The sequence below is a fragment of the Balaenoptera acutorostrata genome, chromosome 3 (assembly GCF_949987535.1).
Source record: "Balaenoptera acutorostrata chromosome 3, mBalAcu1.1, whole genome shotgun sequence".
Taxonomy (NCBI): domain Eukaryota; kingdom Metazoa; phylum Chordata; class Mammalia; order Artiodactyla; family Balaenopteridae; genus Balaenoptera; species Balaenoptera acutorostrata.
In genome coordinates this window covers 156,002,672-156,022,229 of record NC_080066.1, presented here as the reverse complement: position 1 = coordinate 156,022,229, position 19,558 = coordinate 156,002,672, and the positions used below count along the sequence as shown (strand labels likewise).

General features: G+C 52.3%; 1 protein-coding gene across 2 annotated transcripts in view; it reads right to left on the bottom strand.

Moving 5' to 3' along the window:
* ADCK1 (aarF domain containing kinase 1) overlaps nt 1-19,558 on the bottom strand; it is a 109,337-nt gene that overhangs the window by 51,806 nt on the left and 37,973 nt on the right. For both annotated transcript variants that reach the window (XR_009007781.1, XM_007184542.2), the window contains exon 4: nt 15,074-15,277. Coding sequence is in view for 1 of the 2 variants with exons in the window: in XM_007184542.2 (XP_007184604.1) it covers nt 15,074-15,277 (204 nt within the window). In the remaining variant the exon portion in view is untranslated. The remainder of the gene's footprint in view (nt 1-15,073; nt 15,278-19,558) is intronic.

Below are 19,558 nucleotides of genomic sequence, written 5' to 3'. Positions count from 1 at the left end.
TTAAGTTACATCTACAGCTCATTCTGTACCTAAAATACAAGCTCCTCCGGGATGTCAGAGTTGTATGATGTCAATAACTCAAGGAGAGCAGCCCACACAGTACCTTTCTCTGACTCTGCCCTGCTTGTACTGCTGTGGAAAGTGTTCTGTCCTCCAAATAAGGGGGTCTAACCCCACCTCTGCCACCAACCAGCAGCGTGACCTTAGGGAAGTTGCTTCACCTTTTCTGGGTCTTAATTCCTCACTTGTAAAAGGAGGTGTCAGGGTACTTGATCCTTGATCGCCCTCCCACTTCTGTGATCCTGTGACACTTACCTTCCATCCAACGCTCCCCTAATTGTTCCCCAGCCCATCCCACCCTCTACACAGGCACCCATGCACCCATGCACACGACATCCGGTTCTCCACCTGGAGTCAGCTTACCCTCTCTGGTCTCACACACACACACACATACACACACACACATACACACAAGGAGTCACCTCCAAAGTGGCACAGGCCAGGCACCCAAGAGGTTCTCCTTGAAGCTGGGCCCCCCTATGGCAGAAATCACCAAGGGAGCCTGGCCTGGGACATGGGCTTGTTCCTAAAGCTCCATGAATAAAGAAGCAGGCACAGCTGGCCTATTCATAATCAGCATAAAAAATTGATTAGCCCTTTCCAGATTAAACATTATTGTTTCAACGATGAACATAAATCAGGCGGACGTGGAGGGCTTGCCTGCCTCTGCTGCCAAGGAGCAGCATCAGGTAGACGGCGAGCGGGGGCAGTGGGAGGAGAGGGGGGCTCCTCCCTGGAGAAGTCTGTGGGGGAGCAGTCCACTCCCCCATCGCCAGCCCCTGCCTGCACACACACAGGGGGAGCACCTTGTCCAGAGGCGAGATGGAGAGGAGAGCCTGATGACCTCCCTGCAGGCTCCTTAGAGCACCTCCTCAGCTACCATCGGATTGGCTCTTGAGGCAACATAGGCCCAGGGCCAGCCCAGGGCTGAAGGCAAGAGGGCAGACTGGGGTGATGTCAGAGGAAAGAGCATGGCCCTCAGAGGCAGACTGGGTCCCACAGGCCCATCAGCACAGCCTTGAACCAGCCCCTCGCCTCCATGAAGGGTGTGGGTCTCTGGAGTCAGACAACACTAAGGTTCAGTTCCCAGTTGAGCCACTGTCCTGCTGTGTGATACTGAGTAAGTTACTTAGCGTCTCTGAATCTCAGTTTCTACATCTGGAAAAAATGGGGAAAGGGATACCTACCTCGCTGAGCTCTTGTGAGGACTAAATGAGACCTTGTGTTTGAAAACACCTAACACATGCTAGGGAAGGAGAAAACACTTAATAAACGTTCAGTTCCTTGACCTGCCAGGTTCCCCATCTGCCTGTCCCGCCTCCCACTCAGGAATGCTGGGAGAATCCATCAAATGCCAGAAATATGAAACCTTGTGAAAAGCACAGCGTTCCTTACAGAGAACAAGGGAACGCAGTGGTTAGGAGCTTGGGTTCTGCAGTCTGCCCTGGCTTTTGCTCCTGACTCTGCCTGGTACTCTCTGTGTGACCTCAAGCATGTGACTCAACCTCTCTGGTCTTGGTTTGCTCCTCTGTAAAATGGGAATAATAATAGTACTTCCCCTCATAGGGCAGCTGTGAGGATTATAGGAGATGATGCCTGCAAAGTTTGCCAGTGTCCCCCCATTCCCTCAGATCTTTCCTCCTTCTCTGGCCTGATTTGCAATTCTCTGTATTTGCACCTGTGCCTAAGGACTCCTCCAAAGCCGCAGGAATTAACAGCCCTCTGGGGCAGTCATCACTCAGGAAGTTAGAAAGCTGGTGTATAAACACCCTACCTTCTCCCTTGGCTGTTGGGTGGGATGATTCTAAGGTGACTGTTTAGCACCGTTTCCCAGTCTCCCCACAGCATTAACCTTCATTCACCCACTGTGGCAGCTGGTTTAAGAGCACACAGCCACCGGCTGACTTCTCTTCCCTGGACCACGTTCCCACTTCCTACTGGAAGACCCTGAGCTTCCCACAAAACCACTTGCACTGGAACCCTTTTCTTGGAGTCATCTTCTGGGAACCCCCAGCTAGGATGAGCACCTCTCACGCCATGAGCACTGGGCCAAGGTTGGCAATTATGTCCCCTGTAGGATGCGGCAGAACCTGGGACTCCTCCAGACCATCGCTTCTCCACCAGCCATCACCAGTAAAGACAACTGCTTGGCTCACATGGAGACAGAAACCACTGCGAGCACATCCAGCCGGCCCACACCACCAACCCCAGCCCTGAGGGTTGCAAGTGGAAACCCACCCCTTCTCCCTGGGAAGGGGAGGAAAGGCCACAATTTCGTTCAAGGAGAAGATGAGGACCCTGCAGTCCCTCCAGCAGTCCCAGAGGGCATGGGGTCAGCTGTCCGGCCAGCTCCTTCAAGAGCAGTGACCGTGGCATTCATCCTCTGGCTTGTAGCCTCCTGACTCACTGCCCAGCTCGGGACATTTGCTCGGAGCTCCAGGGGGATGGCGAGAGGAGAAACTGGCCAAGCCCCAGGAGACAGCTACAAAAGGCTCTGTAGGGAGAGTTCACCTCTGCCAGATGTGGATGATGGAAAGAGCCCCTTTCCACAGCTCCTGCCTTGGGCCCCTCCATCCATCCTGCAATGTTGGCTAACTCTGCCCGAAATGTCTTTTTCCATCAGTCACAGGAGCTTGCACACACGTACGCATGCACGCACACACACACACAATTAGCTGATTTGACTTAACATTACTTCCTGGGGCCTGGGGCCACCCCCTAAAGCCTACACATCAAGGCCCAACACTTATGTCCACTCTAACGCCCTCCGGGAACCAGTCCCTCAGGGCTAGCAGCTGGAATGCAGGAGGGGCAAGGCCTTAGGCAACAGAGTTCAAAGCCTGGCTCTGCTTCCTTCAGCTATGTGATTGTGGCTGTTACTTAACCTCTCAGGGTCTCTGCTTCCTCATATGGAAAATTGGAACGGCAAAATCTATCACACTTGCAGAATTATTGTTAAGGGTTGGAAACAGTATCTGTAAAACATCCTGCCAATGTGTACTACATAGCAAGTACCAAATAAAAAGAAACTAACATTATCATCCGCTGACATGAACATCTCCAGTTCTGTTGGCCTTATGCACCTTTATGCCTTCTTCTGCCTTGCTGCTTCCCAGGAACCCGACCCCAACTCTAAACCTTGGGGTTTAAATGAGGGGAGTAATTATCTTACAGACCCCACCTCCTCCGACCACAGTGATTGGTCCGTATGGAACAGACAACTGTATTTGCTAATTAGAGCTACCACACCAAACTACCTCTAACTGGGGGGGGGGGGGGGGCTTAAAACAACGGAAATTTATTGTCTCACAGTTCTAAAAGCTCAGCTCATCTGCAGTCAAGGTGTTGGCAGGCCTGCGTTCCCTCTGAAGGTTCTAAGGGAGAATGCTTCCTTGCATCTTCTTAGACTCTGCTAACTGCCACCAATCTTCAGAGTTCCTCAGTTTATAGTTACATCACTCAAATCTCTGCTTCCACTGTCACTGGTCTTCTTATAAGGACACCAGTCATTGGGGAACCACCCTAATCCAGTGTAAACTCATCTTAAGTTGCCTAATTACATCTGCAAAAACCTTCTTTCAGTCTCAGGTTCCAGATAGACATGAATTGGGGGTAAGAAGGGGGACACTTTATTTTATAAAATGAAACTAGAGTGGTAGGGGGAATTCCTCCTGGGGCCACAGCTGGAAAGAGGTGAGGCTGAGAGCTGCCAGTGCCAGGTGGTCATGGAGGGAACATGAATGAAGCTGACCTGCAGGAAGAAGTGGAGAGACAGACAGAAGAGTCTGGGAAGAGCTCCCCAAAGGCTCAACTCCACCCCAAGCCTTCCTAAGTTGTGGTTACATTAGACAAGATGCCTTTTTGCTTCAGCTAGATCAAGTTGGGGTTCTGATCCTCACAACCACAGAAGACCCAATGCACCCATCTGTTATGGGTTGATTTGTGTCCTCTGAATATGCAGGTGTTAAAGTCCTAACCCCCAGTACTTAGAACATGAACTTATTTGGAAACAGTGTCTTTGCAGGTGTAATTAGTTAAGATGAGGTCATGCTGGCATAGGGTGGGACCCCTAATCCAACATGACCGCGTTTATGAAAAGGGGCAATTCAGACACAGAGACAGACACGCACACACACACACACGTGCACACACACACAGGGAGAACGCCAGGTGAGAGCAAAGGCAGAGATCAGGGTGATGCTCCTACAAGCCAAGGAACACCAAAGATTGGCTTCCAAACACCAGAAGCGAGGGCAGAGGCAGGGAACAGATTCTCCCCGACAGCCCTCAGGTGAACCATCCCTGCCGACACCTGGATCTTGGACTTCCAGCCATCAGAACTACAAGACAATAGAGTTCTGCTGTATAAGTCACCCAATTTGTGGTACTTTGTTACAACAGCCCTAGCAAACTAATACACCCCAACAAAGTTCCCTGTCATTCCAACCCCACTGGTCTGCTCTCGGCACAAAACAAGCTGCGGTCAGCCCTCACCACCACACTGCCCAGCCTCATGTGCTATCGTACTTTCCCTCCTTAAATCTTACTCATCCTCTAAGGGCCAGCTCAAGGCCCCCCTCCTACAAGAACCCCCTTCTGAACTTCCCCCAAACCTTTCCTTCATCAGCCCCACTGAAGTGAGGCCTTAATTGTTCTCTAATTACTCCCTCTGTGTATTGTTTTGTCTGCCTGGCTTTGGGGTGGGGGGGGGAGGCGGGAGGGAGTGACGTGGCTTTGACATTTTCTGTATCCACCACAGCGTTGGCACAGAGGTAAGAACCTATCAGCTGCTCAACAAACCTGTATTTTCTGAGTGAGCAAAGCAGCAAGTGGTCGCCCCAACCTTCCTGAGTCAGTGAGTGGGACCACCATGAGCTGAGGCCCTTTCTTTCTCCACAGAACAGCCCAGACACAGCAGCTAAGCAGAGGGTTTGGGCACCACCCTGCAGGACAGATCCCAGAGAAGGGGAGCACCCCAGGCGTGGCCTGTGGGCCAAAGGTGAACTGGTAAGCGCATGCATATAATCTCCCCAAACCACAGACAAGGACTGATAGAAGGATACGAAGAAGAGAATCCATCCCTTTGAGAGATGAACTTAGGAAAATACAGCTTCCTGAAAGTCCACAAGAAACTACAAGGTCCCAAGTAGGGTGGAAGCTACCTGAGGCCCTGTGGGTTTCGTTGAGAGCAAGACCGGCCTCATTTCCTGTGCGGGGCCTCTCCTTCTGGGCACTAAGCTTCCAGCCCTGAACAGAACAGTCCAGGAGCACTGGCCCTGGACTAGGAGTCATGAGACCCAGGTTCTAGTCCTGCTTCTACCACTAAGCAGCTGTACCACCCTGGGCAAGTTACTTCCCCTCTCTGAGCCTCAGTTCCCTCACCTGTGAAAAACTGGGGTTGAACAAGATGATTTCTAAACCCTTACATGAGTTAGTGACGCTCTTGGATAACTTGTGTCTAAAGCAGCTGTCGCTGGACAATGAGGGCTGAACGAGAAGATCCAGTGTTTGTCAAACCCCAGGAAGATCCAAGTACCAGGTGAACTGCTGGATATAATCTGAGGGTCCCGTCTTATTGCTTCAGTTCTTCCTCACAACCTTATACACGACAACCACAGCTAACAGCTACTGGGCTTCACCATACGCTGCGCACTGCATTTTAGATGGGTTAATCTTTCAATCCTCATCACAGCCCTATTCATACAAAGGTTTTATTACCACTCTTGTTTACAGATGAGGAAACTAGGGCTCAGAAAGAACTAATGATACAATTAGAATATGGCAGCATTTGGGATTTGTGCAAGGCCCTCTGAATTCAGAGCCTATTTTATTAACCTTCATGCCATGCTGCCTCAGAAATGATCCTTTTGCTCCTTCTAGAAGCCAGACCCTGACTGAGCCTCAGCCCGGAGTTTATTTTTTTATTTTATTTTATTTTTTTAAAAGACTTTTTTGATGTGGACCATTTTTAAAGTCTTTATTGAGCTTGTTACAATATTGCTTCTGTTTTATGTTTTGGTTTTTTGGCCCCCAGGCATGTGGGATCCTAGCTCTCTGACCAGGGATGGAACCTGCACCCCATGCATTGGAAGGCGAAGTCTTAATCACTGGACCGCCAGGGAAGGCCCTCAGCCCGTAGTTTAGATAGCCCCAGACGCACCCTCGCACGGCCCTCCACAGGCTCAGATGGGAACGTCCCAGGGAACAAGGGGGCCAGTACCGAGCCAGGGGCGGAGCTGGCCACCCCAAGGACCCCAGGCCCTCCAACCCCACACCACGATGTCCTACGCTGGATGGAGTGTCTCAGCGTGTGTTATAATCCATTATTAAGCATCTTTTGTGTGCTGAGCACTGGACAGAGCTCTGAGGAAACCCCAAGATGAGTGGGAAGAGACCTGCCATCCTGAGAACATAAACCGAGCTCTGAGATGACCAGACGACCAGGCTGAAGTGAGAGGACAGGCCTGTTCAAGGGGACAGGGGCATCTGAAGTAGTTCTACAAGTCAACCCAACCACATTCTAACACCTACTATGCACAGAGCCCACACAAGGCCTCATAGGGGACTCAAGATGGAAAAGCAACCGATCCTAACGCAACAAAGAACTGCATAAGAGCTGCAACGGGGGACGCGCAAAGGAGCCATTACTCCTGACTGGGAGTACATGAGGAGGCCCAGGGGGACCACTTCACCAGACACTGTACCTCAGTTTCCTATCTGTAAAATAAGGAATAATAGTATCCATCTCAGAGCGTTCTAGTGAGAAGTGAGGTGATCCATGTGAAAGCTTTAAAGCAATGCCTGATACCTGGCAGGCATTCACTGTGTGTGTGTGTGTGTGTGTGTGTGTGTGTCTGTGTGTCTGTGTGTGTGTGTCTGTGCGTACGCAGTGGTGTTTATCATCCTTTACCAAAGGATGATAAAGAGCCTGAGAAATAAAGGAGGGACATGAGAGGACAGGCCTGAGGTACAAACGCAGGTTGATGGGGGAACCCTGTGCAGCCAGGGTGCAGCTGCGGGAAGAGTGGAGAGGCCAGCGGGGCTGGAAAGAAAGCAGGGGGCGGGGGGCAGCGCTTGAGTTGCTCTCCGGGGGCCTCCATTCCGCAGGCGTGAGAGGGACGTGGCCCAGGCTGGGTAAGGTTCACCCAGGAGCTGCAGAAGAATCGGACGGTAGGCGCCCCAGAGACCGGCATGGGCGCCCGCCCACCCCAGAGGAGGAGGCCTGGAGAGGGGTGTAGGCCTGAGGTGGAGCCGGGCCAGGAGGCCTGGGGAGGAAGGGCCAGTGTGGCTGCCTCAGTCTCTCGCCCAGTGACTAATGGCAGGCCATCCGTCCCGGCTGACAGGAATGCTTCCCGCCAGCCATCTCCCACTCGTTAAATTACCATTTTATGGCCAAAATCTCTCTCTCGTAATTGATAAAAATCTCCTTTTGATGTTCAGCATTATTGGGGGCAAAATGTTTTTCTATTCTTCATTATGTTTTTAATATAAATGTATTTTTTATTGAGAGCTGCTGGGAAGGCTGGATGAGCCCAGGTCGGGAGGGAGGGTCAGCTCCCCCTGCCCGTCCCCCCCACCCCATCCCCTCCGCATTCCAGCTCCTTCTGTTCCATTCCCAGAACGCTCACACGGTAGCCTTGGGGAGGAGGGGGTGCTGTCTGGGGAGACAAAGAAACCAGACGCCAGAAGAAGACCGAAAGAAGCAATTCTACAGACAGCTGAAGCCCTCAGGGTGGTCCTCAGCTGCAGGCCAGTGGAGCAGCCCAGGGGTGGTAAAGGGTGAGCTGACCTTGGCCCGGCCCCTGCCAGTGTGTGCAAGAACAGGGCAGGAGCCCCAGAGGGCAGGGACCCCCGGGGGCGGGCAGGGACCCCCAGGGGCTGGTATGGTACCTGGCACAGAGGAGTGCTCCCTAAATATGTGTGAACAAATAAGAGACGGACAGGGAGAGAAGTTGGAGCGGCATTGGAAAGAAGGCGGCACGGAACATGAGAGCACGGAGGCATGTGTCATCAGGGAGGAAAGTATTCTGCCAGCCGCGGGCCCCCAGGTGGAATCAGCCCCGGGGGCAGGAGGGGCTCCTCTTACCTCTGTCCTAAGCGCTTCTCTAGCCCTAGTCCAGCCCAGGGCATGTTCGTCCCTGCGCACATCCCATACCCACCTCCTCCAGGACAAGGGAAGTTGAGTCCAGCTGCCTTCCTGCAAGTGAGGAGGGCACGGTGGGTCCTGGACACAGCACCGCCGCCAACTCACGGCCCTGGGCACCCGTGGCTCCACCTCATCCATGGAATCACACCAAGAGTACACAGGAGGTGCTGCTGATGGGCCTCAGGAAACTGCCCGCTGAGCTGCCAGCAGCCCCCAAGGTGGGGGGTCTGTTGGGAGGGTGGTGCTCAAGAAGCCCAGGAGACAGGCTCCAAGGCAGCCTGTGCGAGGTTTCTAACAGTGGGAGGGAAGGGGCTGGCCACTAGATGGAATGCTGGGTACCAATCAGGAAGGGGAAGAGAAAGGCCGATTCTTCTAGCAAAATAGTATCTGGGACCATACCTTGTATCAGAAAACCTGGTTAAAGACCCAACTCCACCATTTAAAGTCTCTCAGAACCCTGGTTCCTCGCACATATGAAGCATCCAGCACAACGGAGAAACAATAGCCAACCTTTGCTGGTCATCTGCTCTGTGCCAGGCATGCTCTAAATGCTCCACATTCATTAATTCATTTAATCCCTGCAGCAAGCCTATGAGGCAGGTACTGTTATTATCCCCATTTTACTGATGAGGACACTGAGGGACAGAGAAGATACGTAACATGTCCAAGGTCACAAAGCCAGTAAACCAACAGGCAGTCTGGCTCCTGCCCACCTCAGAGGCTCAAGAAGAAGCTCAAGGGCCGTGTGAAAGCAGGACCCGGGGTACAAACGTGCAAGCCGAGCCAAGGGCTGTGTGGGGAACTATGAGGGTTAATTTTACGTGTCAACTTGGCTGGGCCACAGTGCCCAGAAATCTGGTCAAACATTATTCTGATGTTTCTGTAAGGGTGTTTTGGGATGAGATATATATTTAAATTAGTAGACTCTGAGTAAAGCAGAGTGCCCTCCTTAATACGGGTGGGCCTCATCCAATCAGTTGAAGGCCAGAATCGAACAAGACTGACCTCCCCAAGCAAGAGAAAATTCTGCCAGCAGATGCACATCAGCTCTTCTTGGGTCTCCAGCCCGATGGCCCACCCTGAAGACTTTTGACTTGCCAGCCTCCCTAACTGCATAAGCCAATTCCTTAAAATCAATCAATCAATCACTATTTATTTATTAGATAAAAGAACACACATGTATCCTACTGGTTCTGTTTCTCTGGCGAATCCTGACTAATAGAAGAATAAAAATCCAGCCCTGGTAGAGCGGTCACCGCCTGGAGGAAGGGATGCCCAGCTCAGGCACCTTTTCCTAGTTCTCACAAAGTTCTCTGCGTGCCAGCAGAAGTCCTGTGTGCAGGCATGCAGAAATGATATGGCTCAGCCCAGAGCCGGTCATTCACTCTCCAAGCCTACGGTTCCCTCCCGCAGCCCCGAGGCCTCCACCCAAGCCTCTGTTCCAGTCTCTACACGGCCCCCACCCAGTGGTCCCACACCAGGAACCCCTTGCACAGGCCAGGAGTTCCTGCCTCACCTCCCCGCCTTCTGCTTTTGCCTCCACTGGTCCTCACGTCAACAGTGCCTTCTCTCTGCCACCCCCACCAAGCTTGAGAGACGAACGATGTTCTTGGACGCAGAGCTTCTTTATCTCTTTTTCTGAACTTTGCTTACAACTTAAACGTCGCCCTCCACCCGTACCTATAGGTTTGTATGAAACAATGACGGGTGCATTTTCCCATCTGAAGCACAGTGGTTCTCTTCTGCATTCTCATAGCAACTCTGGTCAGACGGCCCATCAAAACACTGAGCCCTTGTCCCTGGGAGCTATGGGGAGTTACAAAACAAGGTCAAGTCTAGATCCCCACCCTGTGGGAGCTCAGGGGTAAAAGACGGATAAAACATCTTTCAGAGCACAGAAGCCAAACCCCAGCACCCCAATACCAGCACAAGCATTGCCCCTAACAAAGGTATTTCTGTGCTCTGCTCCAGCCCCTAACCACATTTCCTTTGGTTTTTCATAGAACTTAAGGGTTGGAAAGAACATTATCTGATACAACTATGTTCCGGGACAATAAACAAAACTGGATCATTCACTGAAATACACTGTAAGGAGACTGGACTTGTCTGCATGTGCTGGGGAGGTGGGGAGAGATATGTGTGTGTGTTTATGACCAAAGATAACTGTCCCATTGCAGCTGAGGGTTCTGTCATCTCTTCCGAAGTCCCACTGTAACTCCTACCCCCAAGCTCTCTGCACACCTCAAACCTCCCGCCTCCACCTTCCCCACCTGTAAAAGATGACCTCATCTCCCATGTTACTAAGAAAATTCGGCTCCACTCTGTCCTTCTTTGCTCAGGCCCCTCTCCAAGTCCTCCTCTCCTCCAGGCTCACATTATGAAAAGAACATTCAAAGGCCCCTCTCAGTGTAACCTCAGCCCCAACTTTGCAACCTCGGCTCCACTGGCCACCAGCTTGAACCCCATATACTAGTCAACAAGATTATTCACCGTGCACTCTCTGTACTCTATGCTTTCCACTGCCTGCATCTTTGGCATATCTCATTAATCAGTAATCCCCTCCTCCAACCTCCACCTCCTCCAATCCCACCCATCTTTGAGATCCTGGGTCAGATGTCACCTGCTTCAGAAAGCTTCTATCCACCCAAATATAATATCTCTCTCTCTCTCTCCCTCTCTCCATCTCTCTCTCTCTCTCTGTCTCTCTCTCTCTCGCAGGCACTTCCATGGCCAGGTATTACAGTGATGAGTGTACCTCTTGATGACCCCAGACTACAGGGGCCAGAATGAGGTCTAACCCACTTTGGCTGCAGCCACAGCTTCCAGCTCTGTGCCTTTCTCACTAAATTCAAGCTGCTTAGACAACAAAGAGAAAGAAGAAATGGAAAAATGAAGGAAAACGTGTTGAACCATAGAACTGCATGCTGTTAGAGCCTGCAGGGGGCCTTAGAGGACTCCTACTCCAAACGAGGAAGCCGTAAGGATAGGCTGGTGGTCAGTGTGAAGAACCCTGCCAGGTCCTCCAACACACAGCCGAGAGCTCCTTGGGACCAGGATGGTCAACAGTCTTGTACCTTAGGCTTGTGTCTGCCCCATTCAGGGTCAGAGGTGTCAGCCCAGGCTCCCACCACAGCATGGACCATGCCCAGGAGTAGAAATCATCTGAATCTCAGCCAGCTGCTGGGGCTCCCCTCTGTGAGGAAGGACCGAGTCTTCAACACCCCTCCCTGACTCTCGAGCTCAGGCGCCATCTGCTGGTCGAGATCAGCACTGCACCTGGACCCACAGCCCCAAGGGCAGTCAGGAGACCAAGGCTGAGACCATCCCCAATCCACTCCAGATCCAAGTCACTTTGGGGGCAGCAGAAATGACCCCACCTCCTAGAGTTCTGACTTCTGACTGATTCCCAGGACCTGTCCTTCAGGGCTTAAGCCTAACATTCAAAAGAAAAAGAAAAAAGTAAGTTTCTTTGTGGTAATAATAGTAGAAACTTCCAAGGTACAGATACACAGACACATAGAAAAGTGATTTACAGAGGATTTCTGCCAGACAGAAGCTCTGTTACATAAGAGACAAAGCACTGACCAGAAGATCAGGAGATCTGAGGTCTTGTCCCACCCCTCACATGCCGTTCCCTTAGCTACCTGGTCCCCCTGACTCCCTACCTAGGCCAAACCCTATGCCAGGATGGTACCCCTTCACTTGCCCTCACCTCTGCACTGACAGCACTGGTTGCTGTCCAGGGATGTGGACTGATCCAGAACCAAGTGTAAATCATGGGATCCAGAAGAGCCGCCACCTCACCCTCATCCCCCATGCTGGGGATGCCCCTCAGGGCCAGCCCTATCTGCCTGGAACAGAGATCAGTCTGAGGGTGTTAGTGACCCCCCCAAGGCCTCTGCTGATGGGAGGGGCCCCCAAGAGCAGAGAGGGAACCAAGCAGTGCAAGCTGGAACGCACCGGCCTCGAGCTCCTCTGGCCACCTCTCCCCACTATTCAGTCTGAGATTCAGGGGCAGCTATGCAGTCTTTGAGCTCCAGGTAACCTCAGAGCCCACACAAGGACTCAGACCTAGAAAGAAGATGGTGATGCATGGCAGACTCGGCTTCCTTTCACCACACTCCTGGAACCAGGGACGGAATGGAGGGTCCCAGGGCAGGCGTGGAGCCCAGGATCAGTGGGGCTGGCTCAAACATCTTCCTGGGGGGAGGGCTGCTCCCCGAGAAGTGTCACAGGAGGGGCCGGAGGAGGAGGGAAGTGCAGAGTGAGTGACTTTCCCCGCCCTCACAGCCCCACACCCACCTACCCTGCTTCCCACACGTCTCCTTTCCCCTCCCTCCACCCACAGGCTGAGAAAGTGTGTCACCGGGAACAAATGCCATCTTCCCGGGAAGGAGGAGGAGGAAGGGGTGAGGGAAGACTTTGACTGTGCGCCTGTAGTGCCGGGTAAGAAACCAGAGGTCTCTGAGCTTCCCAGCTGTGAGGGGCGCCCCCTCTGAGCCACGACCTTGGCATTAGCCTCCTTTTCTCAGAGGGCTCGAGTCAAGCTGTGGGTCAGAAGCCACAGGCCACCACGCTCAGGAGGACTTGGCCGGGGGGCCTAGAGAAGAGACCCTGAAGGTGCAGGCAGCATCCTCCAACCCCAGACATGCCAGCTGGGTGGGCACACCATGACTGCTGACACCCCCAGCTTCCCATCGCGCTTCACCCTGGCTCGGAGGAAGCCACTGCCCTGCTCTTGCCTCCCCCTCCAGCTCTCCAGAGACGAGTCGGCCTCCAAGGGTTAATCTGCTGCCTTCCCTCCCTTGCCTCCGCCCCCCACTGAGCTGCCATGTGCTAGCAATGATGCACTTCACACTGTTATTACAGTGATTTATTTAGTTTTAATTTGGGGGTGCACCTCATGCTGTAGGAAGCAGGAGGCCAACAGTCTTGGCAAGAAGCAAAGGCACACACGGCTGCGCCATGCCAATCCCGTCCCCTCTGCCTGCGGCCCCTGCGTCCTAACCCCGCTCTCCGCAGCCTGTGGTCTGCTCCTGACACCAGCCCTAAATCTTCACTCAATCTTCCCCCCGTCCCCTTGGAGGAGATGTTCCTCCTCGGTAGGAAGGGAATCCACAGAGGTTTCTATGCTCACCTCCTGCGTGACCCAGGCCCCCCAGAGAGTCAGTTAATGAGGCCAGCCCAGGCCAGGCTATGACTGCGGAGTGGTTCACCTTTGGCTGGATGCCGGGCACAAGATACCAGCTCTACAGAAAGGCACCAACAGCCAGGGCCAGCTCCACGCAGACCAGAGAACATGGAACATGGTCTTTACGAACCTCTGCCCCTACTCTGCCTAGTCCGCAGTAGCCTAAGGAAATTGTCACTTATCAGCCATTGGTTCATTAAACAAACACTGGTGCCCACGATATACCACATCCTATTCTGGAACTGCACATAGGATTAAAAGGACCATCATGGTCTTCATCCCCAGACTTTACAACTTACCGTGAAACCAACTAGACACAACTAACCAAACTACGAGAGGCACAAGCAGAGGAAGCAAAGGTGTGCAGAGGGTCAGAGAAGATTTCACAGGAGAGCTGGGATTTGGCCGGGACACACAGTGCCCAGCATTTGGTAGACAGATGGACGAATGGCCTAGAAACACAAGGAATCACTTGACAGGGAGAGAATGGGGTAAAGAGATTCCAGGCAGACAGAGACCATGGCAACTTGAAAGTGGATGGGGTAGACCTTGAAAGTCCTGCTAAAGATTTTATTTGGGGAAATTGGGAGGCACCAAAGGTAATAAAATTATCTCAGGAAAGGCATCAGCTGATCTAGGGTTGACTTTAAGATTATTTTGCTCAGAAAAGTTCTAGATCCAAAGGATTCTCTCTCTAAGAGGAGAATTTCAAATACAGTAATAGGTGAAGGGAGAAAAGAAGTTTTTTTTTATTATTAGCGTTCTCTGGGGTACCATGAAATTATAGCACATAATTTGTAAGGCTGGGCCTGATCGGCCAATCGGCACCCTGCAGACGGCTGCTCCAATCCTTCCCCATGCCCAGAATCAAGATGAGCAGAACAGGTCAGCAAGGATCCACACCACTGTGGCAATCTGGGTTCCACACATCCTGCAGGTCACTGGCATGAGTCCAAAGGAGTGTGACCAGGGCTGTGTATGGAAGGGCCCTCAGCCCCTTTCTCTGTTGCTCCAGGGGGTGGATGAAGATCAGGAAAGTTTGAGGAGGCAGGTCTAGCCCTTAGGAGGAAGCATGTATAACAGTTAGAGATGAGTGATAATAGAATGGACCACCTTAGGCAGCAGGTAAGAGAATAAGCTTCCTGTCACTGGAGGTAATCAAGCAGTGGCCCAGAGACGTTCTGGAAAAGTCATAGCATTGAATGATTAGGACAGCTCACTGACAGAGCAGTGCACTGGAATCACTTACTAACCGTCCCCTTGGATGCTCTACCTGATCACTCTAAGTCTCCATCCCTCATCTGCAAGATGGGGTTAATGATGGTACCTACCTCATAGGTTTGCCCTGAGGACTAAGTGAGATAACATGTGGGAAACAGCGCAGCTGTGAGCGTGCAGTAAACCCTCAATAATTGATAGGTATTATTAAATTCAACCATATGAATCGTATTAAGTTACAGGTCAAAAACAGTCAAATATCAACGATTTCGTATGGTCCAACTAATATTTTATACCAAGGGCCACTCAGGTTCCTTCTGACCTCTCTGCTTTCACACTGAAAGTTTCTGCGAAGCGTAGTTCCACGCCACTGGTGGAGCCCCAGGGCCTGGGGCCAAGCAGCGAGAACTCTGCGGGGGCCTTTTCGGAAGCCCATCCCCCCTGCCAGAGGTGGGTACCTCTTTGCCCAGGTCCTCTCGGATGACCTGGCGGACCTCCTGCATGCTGCTCTGCGGGGCCTGGCTGTGCAGCACCTTCAGCGTGCGGGTGTACTCCTCCGGCAGCAGGTAGTCCAGAGCCCCCAGGTGCTGGCCCACCTTGATGAACGTGCCCCGGTTGGCACAGCAGAGCTCGCAAAGGCGCCTGGCAGAGCGAAGGTGCACCTGCAGGAAGACAGGCGGGGCCGGAGAGATGTGAGTGCTCACCGTCCAGTGGATGCTCTTCTCTCTTCCTGCCCCCTCTGCTTAGAAACCCTGATTCCACACCCCCCCCCAGTGTACGTACACACACACACACACACACACACACACACACAAACACACTGTCATTCACCTTCAGTCTCCTGGTACCCAGAGCAGTCAATTCCAACCTCAAACTGCAGCCAGCCTCCTGACATGGCCCGATGCTTCTGATCGCCTTTCCTTCAAAACTTACCTGGTCCAAGTCCCACTCCCTCAGAAACTAGCGCTTGTCCAAGGCTTTCAACCAATTCTAATCTACTTATGATTCATTCAAGGATACACTGAGTTCACACATTTGCCACCCACCCCTCAGTCATACTAATAATACTATCTGTTTGTTTGGAGGTCTACAATTTTTAAACATGGTCACATTCATTATTTTTTTAATCCTTACAACAATTTAGGGAGGCAAGTATTGGTATCTTTAAGGATAAGAAACTCAGATGTTTTGCTTATCAAGAAATAGCTAACAAATGTCAAAGGAAGGTCTAGAAAACACTTCAAACCTAGAGCTCTTTAACGCAGCAAACTTCAGCAGGGGTCTCCTGTTAACTGAAGGAAAACTTTACAGGGAGCATCAGGCACATGGGATAGGCAGCAGGGCAGGCTGTGCAGGACAAGCCGGCCTTAACTTGCAGCCTGATGCCCACCTATCCTTCCAGAGTGGGAGGTGGCCCCCATCCGCCCCCAGGCTACACATCCCCAGTCATCACCCCAGCTCAGCTGAGGGTCTTAGAATTTTGAGGGTCTTGCCTTCCTGGAGCTACAGTTCCTGAAGCAGGATGAAGCCATGGGCACACACAAAAGACGAGGGAGCCCAGGGCCCTGTGGGAACCTGGTACCCTCTTCCACCCATAAGTCAACCGGGAGAGTGAATATCTAGGATGGACTTACACTCTCTTAAGTGCTATGAAGGATGCTGACACAATTAAGTGTGTATTGGAGGCAATAAACCACATGAAGAGATAAATAAACGTTGGCAACAAAGACGGAAGAAACGTTCAAAGATCCTAGATAATTAGTTGCTGAGCGAACCATACAGAAAACCGTTACCTTAGGAACTGAGAAGAGAACACTGCAGCCCTGAACACCCTGGTCCCAGCAGCCAGGGAGCAATCTCTCTACTCCCTCTATAGCAGAGGGATGCCCCACACTCCGGGCACTCGCGAGCTGTCCTTAGGCCCTCGAGGGCTCTGCTGGGCACCTCTGCATCCCGCCCCAACCCACTACCGGGGAAGCCTATGTCCACATGACTCTACCCCCCTGAACAGAGCGCTCCAGCCTCAGTGCGGGCACCTGGTCCAAACTAGGCCACGGAGAGTCTTTCCTCCCTGACAGGAGGGTGCAGAGAGAAGGGAATTGACTCTAAGAATTAAGGCGGGGCGGGTGTGGGGAGAGAACACATCTCCCTAGATGAGTAAAAGGCCCATGGGGGCAGCAGGGGGGGCGGACTGGGAACTGAGCTGGCCGGTGTCAGATGGTAGAAGGTCACTACTGTCCAAGGCCACACTCAAGTTCTGAGGAAGTGAGAAAGAAGGCAAACATGGTCAAATATGGAACTGGGCGTTTCCCCACCCTCCATGAGTCCAGGCTGTTATGAACAAATGACTCTTTACAGCTCAAATAATCAACCCCAGTTCCCACCCTGCCGAATAAGAGGCAGCCAGAAAGTCATCCACAGTCCATTTGTCCTAAGGTACAGTGTGACGGGAACCCAGGTCCCACCAGAGGCTCCCGGTGAGGCTGCCCTGGCACCCAGCTCCCCCAAGGAGGCATGCTCAGCCCTCACGCCAAAGCCACTGCAGGGTCAAGGCCGAGGACTGGGAGGCGGGGTGAGGACACACCCCACTGTCTCTGCCCCTCCCAGGAAAGACATCAACCACTGTGTATTCACTGGGGGCTGACTGAGTCCCACGACCTCCGCCTCGTGGGGAGATGTGACAGAGCCACTCACACACAGAGAATGACACGTGGCAGTGGGATCACACCGAGGACCACGGAGCTCACAGATCGGAGAAACAAGAGGGCTGGAATTAGAGAGGCTTGGCTCCTGGGAGAAGTGGGGTGTGTGCAGCTCAGGAACACAGGGCCTCTCAGCTGCAAAGCCACCCTTCTTTGCCGTGCGCTGTGATACTGGTGCTAGACCCTGTGTCATTTCTCCTTTGTCAGATGGGTCGCTGTTAGGCTTTGTCAACAGGGGGCTCTGGGGGACACTGCAAGGCCACAGCACAAGGAGGCTCCCTTCTTGTCCCCGTGCACTGTTTTCAGCTCATCAGCCAGTGGGTCAGTGGCTTGGGGGTGACCACTTTGGTGGCCCTCACGGACCAGCCCACCCTCTGTAAATTTCTCCACTACCTGATGGGCCCCTCCTGTGGACCAACTCAGGCCCCATACCCTCCAGCAAGTGTTCTGACCACCCAGCAGGCGGCTCCTACACACTAGCTCCAGGTCGCACCCTCCTACAAATTCCTCTGCCACCCGGCAGGCTGTTCCCATGGACCGTGCCCGCCACCACGTCTCATCACCAGGGCAGCCCAGCATCCCAGCCTTGCAGGTGGGAGGCCCCCAGCTGAGTCTTTAGCTCTATTCTTGTTCACCACCCCCTCAGCCCTAGAGGGAGCAGGTGCTTTATGCATTTACTACTTCTGCACCTTTAGAATCTTCTTTTACTCCTTTTAGGAGTTAACTACCTTCTCCTAGTGAATAAGTCTTTATATTTAAATTACAGGTATGACTAGTCCCTGGCTGATACATAGGATTCGCCCCTGAAATTGAACCTGAAAAGATTAGAATAAAAAAAGGAGGGCATTTCAGATCGAGAGGACAACATAACAACATGCATCTGTGTGTGTGTGTGTGTGTGTGTGTGTGTGTGTGTGTGTGTGTGTGTGTGTGTCAGAGATGCTGAAGACCTGCTCCACCATTTTCTTTACACTGGATTCACATCTGTAGTTATCTCTGCTGCTGGCAGCCCTCAGAAAGCATTAGCCTCACCTTAACAAGCCCTCCTACCAAGGAGCAGAGCCAGGGCTCTGTTGCCCCTCACCTGTGGCCTGAGCCAGTCCTGGGTAGGGTGTCTCTTGGCACAAAGTGATGGTCACCTTCGGGACACCGTCTGGGCAATGCAGGGAGCCCTCTCTGGTCACACAAGCCCAGGAAGGCTGGTCTACTGCTGACTCACTGGTTACTTGGTACATCAGCCATTGGGGACAGAGACCATGTGTGTCCCCTGTAGACTCTGTGTACCCCAGGGCAAGCCATGCATGAGCCATAAACGTAGACTGATGACAACCTTGGGTCATACACTCACAAAACCATCATCCATGAAGCTGAATCAGCATCTACTGCAAATGGCACCCACATTTCAACCAAAGAAGCCCCAAAGTCACCTTCAACCAGCTTCTAATTAAATACACACACACGCACACACAGAGTCACATGGGGGTGAGGGACATTGCCACTAACCAAAAAGTGTAAATGTTCTTTTAAAGCCAAAAGACACAAATGCTGAATAACAGAGCAGGCACTCTGGTCTCCAGCGTCCCTTTCTAGCTCCAGCTCCTACAGCTCCACCATCCTTTGGGATCAGAAGGCAGGTCCCACTCAGAATTTCAAGAAATTACTGGCTTAGTGCAAACTCCCTCTGTCAGCATTCACGTCCTGCTTGCTGGTACCTGGGGTGGAGGACTGCCCCTCCCCCAGCTCACTGAGCATCCTTGCTTCTGGGATCTGTAAGTAATAATAAATCTTGTGACTCTACTTCCTGTGTGCGGGTGTATTTAAACTGTACCTTCAATCAAAACAACCCACTGCGTTTCATGTCCCCAGTGGAAGCCTGGATGCTGAGGGAGCTACCAGCCAACCCCACGTAGGAGGCTTGTGCCCCTCATTCATCAGGTCATAAACTACATAGTCTTAATTCAATACACCAGCCCTTGCTTCTCAACACATGTCACTGCCCTCACACTGCCCACCCATTTGCTCACTGGACCCGAGTCCTGCCCTTACCCAGCACCTGGTTTCACGAGCTAGTTGGGTATGTCACTGTCGCGTGTCCTCACTGCAGAGTCCCCACACTCCCCCTTCCGTTCCTGCCAAAACACGGCAGGAACAGCTGGCACAGTCTCTCTGCCCCTCCTCCAACTTTGTTTTCACTCCCAGCTCAGTAACTTGCCTTATGATTATCTCATTACCAATAACCTT